Source organism: Arachis hypogaea, chromosome 20, assembly GCF_003086295.3.
Source record: "Arachis hypogaea cultivar Tifrunner chromosome 20, arahy.Tifrunner.gnm2.J5K5, whole genome shotgun sequence".
NCBI lineage: Eukaryota > Viridiplantae > Streptophyta > Magnoliopsida > Fabales > Fabaceae > Arachis > Arachis hypogaea.
The window spans coordinates 128,434,859-128,446,825 of NC_092055.1; the positions used below are offsets into that span (position 1 = coordinate 128,434,859).

At 37.8% G+C, this 11,967-nt stretch overlaps 1 protein-coding gene across 1 annotated transcript; it reads left to right on the top strand.

Annotated features, from left to right (window-relative positions):
• Positions 1–7,401: 7,401 nt before the first annotated feature.
• On the top strand, positions 7,402–8,451 carry LOC112786346 (protein FAR1-RELATED SEQUENCE 5-like). Its single transcript, XM_025829735.1, has one exon. It carries the CDS (start codon positions 7,402–7,404, stop codon positions 8,449–8,451), a length of 1,050 nt encoding a protein of 349 aa, XP_025685520.1.
• The last annotated feature ends 3,516 nt before the right edge of the window (positions 8,452–11,967 follow it).

An 11,967-nucleotide genomic window follows, 5' to 3' on the forward strand; every position in this document is an offset into this window, starting at 1 on the left:
TATCACGCTTGCTTCTATTCTAAGATATTCATTCGCACTTCAACCTGATGAATGTGATGATCCGTGACACTCATCATCATTCTCACCTATGAACGCGTGCCTGATAATCACCTCCGTTCTATCTTAGATTGAATGCATATCTCTTAGCCTCATGATTCAGATCAGAGTCTTCGTGGTATAAGCTAGAATTATTGGCGGCCATTCCTGAGATCCGGAATGTCTAAACCTTGTCTGTGGTATTCTGAGTAGGATCTGGGAAAGGATGACTGTGACGAGCTTCAAACTCGCGAGTGTTAGGCGTAGTGACAGACGTAAAAGGATCAATGGATCCTATTCCGACATGATCGAGAACCGACAGATGATTAGCCGTGCGGTGACAGCGCATTTGGAACATTTTCACTGAGAGGACAGGAAGTAGCCATTGACAACAGTGATGCCCAACATAAAGCTTACCATGGAAGGAGCCTTGCGTGCATGAAGAAGAAGACAGTAAGAAAGCAGAGATTCAAAAGACAAAGCATCTCCAAAACCTCAACATGTTCTCCATTACTGCAAAACAAGTATTTATTTCATGTTATTTTACTTTTTACAATTAAATCTGAGAATTATTGATATCCTGACTAAGAGTTACAAGATAACCATAGCTTGCTTCAAGCCGACAATCTCCGAAGGATCGACCCTTACTCACGTAAGGTATTACTTGGACGACCCAGTGCACTTGCTGGTTAGTTGTGCGGAATTACAAAAGTGTGATTGTGATTTCGTGCACCAGGGATAATAGTTTCAAGTTTAGGCACTGCACCAAAGTTCAAGTAACTAGTTACATGTACGAAAATAAGAAAAGAGAACTGTCTGTATTGCAAATTATGATCCGCCGAGGTTATTGAGTAACCTAAGCAGTGTCTATGCTAATACTTCTCAAAGTAATAATTAGTGGATATGATTTGCTTAATTATTTGTATAGGACTTTTAATTTTTAATACTAAAAATTATATATTATATTTAATATTTTATTTGAGTTATGTAATATTTTGTTTAAGGGTTATAATTTTTTGTTATTATGAAATTTTAAACAAAAAGTTGTTTGCTTAACGTGGTAAAAATAATAGTTAAAAATGCATTTTTAAACGATAAAAAATGTCTTTTTTATTCAGTAAAAACAGCAGGTCATGAATGCCGTTTTATCCGAAAATAATGGCGGTTTGAACTGCCATTTTAACCAACAAAAAATGCCGTTTTATCCGGAAATAACGGCGAGTTGAACCACCGTTTTAACAAACATAAAAATGTCATTTTAACCGGAAATAACGGCGGTTTGAACCGCCGTTTTATTCGGAAATAACGGCGGTTTGAACCGCCATTTTAACCAACATAAAAGTGCCATTTTATTCGGAAATAACGGCGGTTTGAACCGCCGTTTTAACCGAAAATAACGGCAGTTTGAACCGCCGTTTTAACCAACTAAAAAATCGCCGTTTTATCCAGAAATAACGGCGGTTCAAACCGCCGTTTTAACATGTTAAAAAACCACCGTTTTAACCATGGAAATTGTGGCGGTTTTTTAAAAACCGCCATAATAACCAAATGGCGCTTTGAATTCTGGCAGTTTTTATTATCCGCCATTCAAGGTAATAACGGCGGTTCAAACCGCCGTAATAACCCTAAAAAACCGCCGTAATAATTTTTTTGTAGTGGGGGAGGTTGATAAACCCATATTTTATGATATAATCTGTGCTCAAATTGAGTGTTTCTATCAATTCTTCACCCACTTATTCATGTAAACTGTATGGTTTTACTTTCCCTTCCTTATTTTATGATATAAGTGAAAAACACGTTTCCTATGCTTTAAAAATATTACCATTCGATGCTGTGATTTGTGTGTTAAGTATTTTTAGATCTCATAGGGCAGGAATGACTCAAAGGACAAAAAGGGAAACATACAAAAATGGAAGGAAAGCACAAAAATGGAGTTTTGAAGAAAAGGCAGCGACGCGAACGCATGGACGACGCGAACGCGTGCCTATCGCGAAAAAGCAACGATGCGAATGCGTGGATGACGCAGACGCGCGCCTTGAGCAGAACGCAATTGACGCGTACACGTGACCGACGCGTACGTGTGACCGACACGTACGCGTGACCGACACGTACGCGTGACAAGGAAAACTCCCAAATGACGCGAACGCGTGACCCACGCGGACGCGTGACAGACGCCACGTACAAGAATCTGCAGAAAATGCCCCCAGCGATATTTGGACCCTTTTTCGGCCCAAATCCAAGCCAGAAACACATAATATAAGCTAGAGAATGAAGGAATCAAAGGATATAGAGAATACAACATTCATAATTCATAATTTTTAGGATTAGGTGTAGTTTTAGAGAGAGGGGTTCTCTCCTCTCTCTTAGGATTTAGGAATAGGATTAGGATTTCAACTTCCTCTCAGGTTCAATGCTCTTTTACTTTATTTCTCTTCTACTTTTAGATACTCTAATGCTTTTATTTGTTAATTACTTATGTTCCTAAATTGGCTTATAAAATTTTCCATATTTAGATTTGAATGTTCTATTTAATATAATTCGAGGTATTTCAGACTAATAATTGTCTTATTCTATTTATGATGATTTCAATTTAGATTTATTTTCCCCTTTTGGTTTTGGTTAAGTGATTTATAACACTTGAGTTATCAAACTCAGCTGTTGATTGGAATTAGAATTCTTTGCTGGTTAATTTGTACTCCAATAACTCTAGTCTCTCAATAGGAGTTGACTAGGACCTGAGGATCAAATTAATTTATCTACTTGACTTCCCTTTGTTTAGCAAGGGTTAATTAAAAGTGGGAGCTGAATCCAATTCTCTTCACACCTGATAATGATAACTAGGATAGGACTTCAATTTCTTATACCTTGCCAAGAGTTTTATTATTTATTTGAATTAATCCCTACAGTTTAATTTCTTGCCATTTACTATTCTTGCTTTTTATCCCATACATCAAAAACCCAAAAATACACTTTTACTCATAACCAATAATAAATCATACTGCCCTGCAACTCCTTGAGAAGACGACCCGAGGTTTAAATACTTCGGTTATCAATTTTATTGGGTTTTGTTACTTGTGACAACCAAACTTTTGTAAAAAAGGAATTCTTGTCGGTCTAGAAGCTACACTTACAACGTGAATTTAATTGTGAACATTCTAGATCGCGCGAGAGTTTCGCTCTTTCAGCAAGAAATTAAATTAATAACTAGAAAAACTCTTGGCAAGGTATGAGAACTAGAAATCTCATCCTAGTTATCCTTATCAGGTATGATGAGAATTGTTATTGCTCCCACTTAGTTAACCCTTACTAAATAAAGGAAAGTTAAGTGGACTAATTAATTTGATCCTCAAGTCCTAGTCAACTCCTGTGGAAAGACTAGCTTTAGAGCGATCCAAATCAATCAGCAATTCCCAAATCTCAATCAACTGCTGAGTTTGATAACTCAAGTATCACCAATTACTCAACCAAAGCAAAAAAGGGAAAAATCTACTCGAATAAAAATGCCTTCAGATTGGAAGCAGCAGTAACATAAATAAAAGAAAGAAATCTTAAATCTGAAATACCTCAAATTATATTAAATAAAGAAATCAACTCTAACATGAAGTTCATAAGCCAAATTGAAAAGATAAATAACAATTAAAGTAATAGAATAAATACAAGTAGAAAATAAATTAAAGAAACATTGAACCTGTGATTGAAGAGAAGTAGCCTAATCATAATAGAAATCCTAAATCCTAAGAGAAATCCTAAGAGAGAGGAAAGAGCCTCTCTCTCTAAAAGCTACATCTAAACCTAAAATTGTGAATTATGAATGTTGTATCAATTGTTCGTTGTTGATTCCCCCATTCTCTGGCTTATATTCTGTGTTTCTGGCTTGGATTTGGGCCGAAAAGGGCCCAGAAATCGCTGAAGGCATTTTCTGCAGATTCCTGCACGTGGCGTCCGTCACGCGTACGCGTCATTCGCGTTCTACTCAAGGCACGCATCCGCGTCGTCCACGCGTATGCGAATGCCATTTTGCGCTAGGCACGCGTCCGCGTCGTCCATGCATTCGCGTCATTGCCTTTTCTTCAAAACTCCATTTTTGTTCTTTCCTTCCATTTTTTTATGTTTCCTTTCTGTCCTCTAAGCCATTCATGCCCTATGAAACCTGAAAATACTTAACACACAAATCACGGCATCGAATGGTAATAAAGGATAATTAATTTTAATATTTTTAAAGCATAGGAAACATGTTTTCACATATATCATAAAATAAGGAAGAAATAGTAAAACCATGCAATTTACATGAATAAGTGGGTGAAGGATTGATAAAAACACTTAATTGACCATAAAAAACATCATAAAATAGGGATTTATCAGTCATCAAGGGGGAGATTGTTGAGTTTGGAAAATTTCAAATTGTTATGATGATCAAACATTATTAAAAATATTAATTACAAAATTATTAAATTGATTTTTGATTCAAATTGGCTGTTTAATAATTTTGTTGGTGTGTAGATTTTTGTTGGACCAAAGTCACATTAGCCTAAACTGATGTATGATTTAATTTGCTTGGTGACAATTTGGATCATTCAGGTCTCTGAGATTTGAATTAAAGAAAAGCCCAAAACCTCAGGCCCATTTCTGATGAAACAAATTGTTGAAGAAAGTGGCCCAGGGATGCCATACGTTGATTACAAAACAAAGGGGTTCAACTTTGTTGAAGCATGGTTCGGTTACCCATTTGATTTGGTGGAATCCAAATTTAAATTAAATTAATTGAATGCATTGGTAACAGGAAAGAGAAAATTCAAAATTGATTTGATGAAAATTAAAGCTTTCACACGTTACTATGCATAGAGGAGTGGAAAATTAACTCATTTTAATTTCATTCATCAATTCCATTAAAAGCTTTTTTCTCTCTTCTCTCTCTTCTCTCTCTTCGGTTGTCACTTCAATAGGAAAGAAGAAGATGCAAGCTATCAGAGAAAATCACAGAGAGGCTAGGAAGAAGCAAGCGGCTAAGGTGATGATGGCCCTTGCAAAAAGAAGATCCAAGGCATGTCGTGGCTGAGATCTTTTCCACTTAAGGCAAGATGTGATGAAGAAGCTTCAAGATCTCCATGCCTAAAGTAGTAGCAATCCGTTTCGGTCAGAGAAGAAGATCTTTGAGGTGAAGCTCGTTTCTACTTTTGTTCATCCATCACAGAAGGTAGCTACTGGAGCTACGTTGAGGAAGGAGCAAATATGGAACAGAAGGAGCTGTCAAGGATCAAAAGTTCATCAAGGGTCAGAAATCCTTCTTGGGGACCAAGTCAAGATGGAAGGCTCAGATTGATGAAGCTTGATGAGAAGGGATGAGAGAGAGGTAATTTCATGTTGGTTTTGCTTTTGGTTTCTCTCTCTTCTCTCTGTCTGAACCATTTTTTATTATTGAAGAAGAAGAAGGTGGCTTGGTTCAACCGGTTTCAACCTTGGAAGCTTCCCCTTCTATAATAAGGGTGAATGGCCAAGGGTTGAGACCAGGAGAAAAAGCACAGAGTTCTCATAGCTACCCAAGCTAACAGAAGTTCTTCTCCTTCAATGGGTTACATTTTGTTTTCTTTTCTTTAGTTTTGTCTGTCTGAGTCTCATGGTGAAAAAGGCAAACAGAGAGAGGTTTGTAAGAAAAAGCCAGTGAGAGAAAAAAAGGAAGAGTGTGCAAAATTAAAGAAAAAGCCATAATGTCTTAGAGGTCCTTTGTACATCTATATGTTGTGTATCATGATTCTGTGGGAATCCCCTTGCAAGTTGGGTTAGCACTTAGCAGTTGAAAGCTTGGTAGGTGACCAAGTCAAGTTCAGTTTTGGGTATAGATTCTGGACTTGTCCCAGATAGGAATGGGTAGTTCCTAGGGAGAATTGGTGTATGTAATCAGATGATTATAGTGAAATTCCGTCACAGTTGTGATGGAGACTGGATGTAGGCTGCATTGCACTTAGCAGCTGAACCAAGATACTTCTTGGTGTGATTTTCTCTTTCTCTTCTACTCCATTTATGTTTCTGTTGCGTAGGAGACAAAATTGAAAAACATCCCCTGACTGGTTACGAGACAAATAGAAAATGTCTCTTGACTGGTTATGAGACAAAAAGCAGAAAAATCTCCAGAAGATATTTTAAAGGGCAGAAAGTAATACTCAGCAAAAAGGGGCTAAGATTCAACCCCCCTTCTCTTAGCCACTGATTACCATCAAATGGAAACCTTAGCCTCACCATTGCAAGGAGTGACCTGACGCAGCTGTTCATCGCAGTTAGCGGCTTGTCTCTCCGTCCTGTCGGTGTTCTCTAAAAAAGAACCCCCGGTTGGGTCGTAGTCTTCGCTCTCTACCGGTGACGTCGTCTGCTCGCATTCGTCCTTCGAAGGTCAATGCTCACTGCTAGTGGTTGATCTTCTTTTGCCTATCCACGCTTCTGCGCTGTCCATCGTGCTGCTCGTCGCCTGGTCTCCGTCTCCATCGTCCTTCTGCCCTTCTGCTGACACTGCTCAAAGAGAAGGTAATGGCTTTATTTTTTTTAAATTATCATTCTGTGTTCTTCCTTCTTTACTCAGAACATCTTTTTTTTAGATTATGCTAACCATACTCAGATTGAAATTTGAATCTAGCTATATTATAGTCTTATTTTCTTGTTTTGGATTGATCTTTGAATGCTCTCTTTGATTACGCATCCTCAGTTTTTTTGAAGAAAAAAAACTACATTTACTTTCTATGCCCCTGTTCAATGATTATTCGATTAATGATTATTTGAATGTTATGTTTTAAATTTTTTATTGAATGATTACTTGGTTATTGATTTTCTGTTCTTGAATTTGTTAAGTTGATACTTTGTTAAATTGTTGGGCTGCTACCGTTTTAAGTTGCTAAATTTTTAGGTTGTTGCAATTTAATTTGCTGGATTTTCTATTAAGGTCTTGTGGTTGTTTATTTTTTAAATTGTTGTTGTGTGTACATATTGTTGTCTTTGAGATTATTGAGTTGCCATGTTCTTCTCAAATTATTAATTTGCTAATTTGGTAAAGTGTTGTTGTTGTGATATTTGAGATTGAGATTGACTATTATTGGGTTGCTGAGTTTTTTTATGAAGGTCTTATTCTTGTTAAATTGCTCTTGTTTCCATGCATAACTTGTCCTTGTGCTCTAAAGTTTTATTAAGTTTGAGTTTGAGATAGGTTGGATGAATTTTGATAATTGTGATGTCATCTAATGAGATTCGGCCCTTAGTAGCCTTTGATTTGGTTTATATATGGTTGATGGCATAGAACTTGGCTAGAGGTAAAAGCGTGTAATTTTATTGCACAATGAGTTAGTTATTTGAAAACCAACTTCAAGTTATTGCTATGGTGGGATGGGCAAGACAATCAGTTTGTCACTGGATGAAAGTGAATCTAAGTTAGGCCTTTCAAACAATGATGTTGTTGACAAGGATGACTTAGAAAAGGCTGAGTTGTTGTCAAATGAGGATGGTCGTGAATATGAAGACATGACTGGGTTGAGTGCAAAGGATATAATGAAAAATGTGTTTCGAAGTGAAGAGCATGCGAATGAGTTTTATTTGAAGGTAGGAAAATGCAAGAGATTTGGGGTCCGTAAGGGAGACTATGCGAAGGATGAAGATGGGACTATAGTGAGAAAAAGGTTCTTCTATAACAGGGCTGACCTAAGGGATGAAAAGCACTACAACAAATTAGATAGGAAGAGATCTCATAGGCCTGAGACACGCACAAATTGCCAGGCCCTTATGTCTGTATACCTTGATAAGGGGAGCTCAATTTGGAAGGTTCGAAAAGTAATCCTCGAGCATAACCATGAATTGATGCATAGGGGAATGATTCACATGATCCGAAGTTTCTGGGCAATATCTAGTTCCGCAAAGGCCCACATGGATGGAATGCATGCGTATGGCTTGCCAACGTCTAAGATATTAGGGTACATGGCTGGGATTGTGGGTGGTTATTCTTGTTTGGGTTTTACCAAGAAGGACGCATACAACTATATTGATCGTTCGAAGCATGCAAAGGTTGTTGATGGAGACATGAACGCTGCTATAGTCTACCTGGAAGGCAAGGCAGCTGCTGATCCTATGTCTATCGCCCGGTACAATTTGACTGAAGAAGGTATGTTGGCAAACATGTTTTGGGAAAATGGTCCTAGCAGGGTTGATTTTCAACACTTCGGGGACGTGGTTGCATTCGATTCGACATATAAGAAGAACAAATACAACATACCTCTTGTCATATTCTTCGGTTCAAACAACCATAAGCAAACAATAAGTTTTTGTTTTGGTTTGGTTTTAGATGAGACAATCGATTCATACAGGTGGATGTTGGAGAACTTGTTAGAAGTCATGTGTGGCAAGATGCCCTCTATTGTCGTGACTGACGGGATGAATCAATGATTGCTGCAGTTAGGCAAGTATTGCCCCGGGCAACCCATAGGTTGTGTGTACGGCATCTGCAGAAGAATGTGACCTCAAACACCAACCAGCAGATGTTCTATGACGTCTTTGCCAGGTGGTTGTGTGGAAACATGGAAGTTGAAGAGTTTGAGGGGGAATTGGCACAGGTTGCTAACCATATGGGTTACTCAATAAGTATTGGGCATTACAGCTGTACAAAAGAGGAAGATGTGGGCAAATGCGTACTTGTGTCGCAAGTTTTGCGTAAGGTTCCGCAAGACCTCTCGTTGTGAAGGTATTAATTCCCATCTAAAAAAATTTCTCTCCTCTAGGCACACTATTCTAGATCTTGTGCAGAACCTGGAGCTATTGGTACGGGAGTAATAGAATAATGAGTTGGTTGTGCAGTTCAGTTCGATGTACAGTGTTCCCGTTATGACGACATGTCTTGATCCTATGGAAAAGTTTGTTGCATTCAGTGTAAATGAAGGTCATATTCACACAAGTCAAGAAGGATCTTGATTCTGTTTCGGTTCTTAACTTCTTAAGCAAACGACGGGTCTCAACGACCATGGTGTATACGGTTGAGGAATATGGATAGTCCGGTCAGAATGTGGTGGCATTGTACAATTCAAACAGGGGGAGGTTGGATGTCGATGTGGATTTTGGGAGAAAGAAGGTTTTCCATGCATGCATATGTTTTTTTGTCATGAAGCACGAGCATGTAAAAAGAATTTCCGAGCGGTTGATATTAAGACGATGGAGGAAGGATGTGAAGACAATCAAAGAATACATTGAGAAGACAGAAGACGCTAATGAGCGAGGTTTCTTGTTGAGACATGGTGCCCTACATGTTGCTTCACAGTGGATGTTGTTCGTTGGATCTAAGAACGATGAACTCTACGAGAAATGCATGAGCAGAATCAGGCAGATATACTGTGATCTTCAAGCATGCAGCAGCAATAATACGATGGATAAGAGTCCGAAGGCGGCCTGTGATGTACGAGATCCAGCTGTTGTGCGCACAAAAGGGGCACCCAGCACACGGGGACACAAAGGTAAAAAAAGGAAGTGCACAAAATGTAGAAAAACTGGTCACACAAAGAGGAGGTGCACTGAGCCATAGAGGAATTCCACATCAACGAAAGATCCACAGTGTCCCACCAAGGAAACCACAGTTAGCAAACTTGAGGTAAACATTTATTCGGAATAATTTTATTCACCAGTTAAATAATTTTATCTAATTGCATTAGTACTGAATATCAATTTTGTTGTGACGTAGGCTGTTTTGCCGAATCTTTATTTGCATGTTGATCAAGACAAGGGGTTAAATGAGGAAGACAATTGGCGCAGGGAGGAGAATGACAGAGCGAATGACAGATGAGACTATGTAATAGGCATAGCTCAAAGCCAAACTAGGAACATGGGTAGAGTGGGTAACACCGTCTCCTGGGATACAGAGGTAATCAACTTGTGGTTTAGTAATCTCATTTTGGATTGTGAGTCGCATTCTGATTTTTAAATTTGCATATAACATGCTGCTTGATAGTTAAGGGTCATGTAGATTGTCTTTGGAAAGTTGTGAATACTTTTCTATGTCGTTTTTGGTATTAACTTGTTATTGTTCTGGAACATGCAAAGTAATTCAATGTAGTTGTGATTTGTTATTGTTATGGTTCAGTAGAACCAGTTACTCTGTTTCATCCAGCTTTTGTGCCTTTGGAATAATGTGTTGTTCTTTATTGTAGGTGTTGGAGATATTGTGATCATTGCAAGATCGCTGCTTAAGGTATTGACCGCATGGTTCTTTGTTGAAGACATTTTTTTATGCTACTGAGCTTATTAAGGTGCCAAATTACGGTCAATTGTATTCCGTTAAGCTGGTTGAGCCTGGAATCGTGCAGCTGCATCCACTGGACCGTGGAAAATATATTTTCTCAGACTTGAAGTACTTAACTATGTTCATTTGTATTCCACTATAATGGATTGGAGTCAAGTCATCAAACTTTATTGAGGAGTTGTTTTTAATTTATGCTGTTGAAGTTGATTAGGTTCTAATTTTAGTTAACTTCTGATCCGTTAAGGATGTTCATAATGGAATGTTGGACCTGCATTTACTAGATGATGCTAAATTATGTTAGATAATTTTGAATAGTTAACTTCGGGCGTTACTCAATGCTAAATTATGTTAGATATTTTTTGTTATGGTTTAACAGACGAATATAAAAAAAATCACAAACAATCCGACTGCTTCAATAAGGAAATTGAAAAAAAATATATAATATAAGAAATTCTGTCTAAATAAGTAATGTAAAGAGCCAAACATTTGAATGTGATAATAGTTTTCAAATTGAGGTCAGAGTCAAGGATAACAGTAGTCCTTTTTTTATAACCATGCATTTTATAAATTTACTTCCATTTACTTGTTACCACTTTAGATTGCATTAGCATGATAACAAAATATTAGACAAATTAATCTTTTGGGGCTTATAATTTTGTCGTTCTTTGTTATTTTTATATGCTGAACAAGTCAGAGAATTCTATGTTTTCAGGAAATGATTATTTGACATTCATAACAAAAAATTATTAATCTTGATAGATTTCAGTAGTTTTAGTGCAATACGTTTCAGTGCTATTAGATAAAGCATGTAACTTAAAATCCAATACCATTTAAGATCCCGCTAACATGTTCATCAAGTGATTCGAACACGATGAACCAATATAATTACTAATGGGGGTAGCCCAACTAACATCTGTTATACTGCATGCAACATAATAATACCAAAAGGTTGTAGGCAATGGGAAAAGGAGTGTTTACAATTTCATTAACACATCAGAACATGGAACATCGTCCTGACCAGAAGGAAGGGATAAAAAAAATAACCATCCCCTACTATACTAATTAGATGGTCATGCTTTGGCTGCTGCTGCTGCCAGCTGTTGCATTCTCTTGCCCACCATTCTTGGAGTCACAACCATTAGTCTCCAAGTAGCTCTTGACAGAGTTATCCCAGAAATATCTTGCCAACTGATAGACCTCATCCCTCTTTAGGTTTGACTTTGACATAATAAGATCCACGGCCAATCTCATCCGAGTTTCGTCGTCAACCCTCTAGGAACAATAAAATTAGAAAATGAGTTACTTCCATAGGGTGCATGGGTTTACGAGTCTCAAAACAATATGAATCACATGCTGACTCTTATCACTACAGCACATACATATATGTAACATTAACAAGGTAGCAAGATCCAATATGGTTACAATCCTAATTATTCATACCTCCAAGTCAAAGAATCCCTATAGATGTGACAGATCCATCCATTGAGCAACCCAGATGCCACAATCATTGGACATCGATCCTTGTTGACCTGTGACATGCTTTGAAAATTTGAAATCGGTGATTAGTGGTGGTATGCTGTCTGGCCTGTCATAGAACTTTCCTTCTCGCAGCAAACGTTGGATGTACCTAGCCTGCGATGACAAATGGACCAGATAGTCAGGTATACTAAATTTAA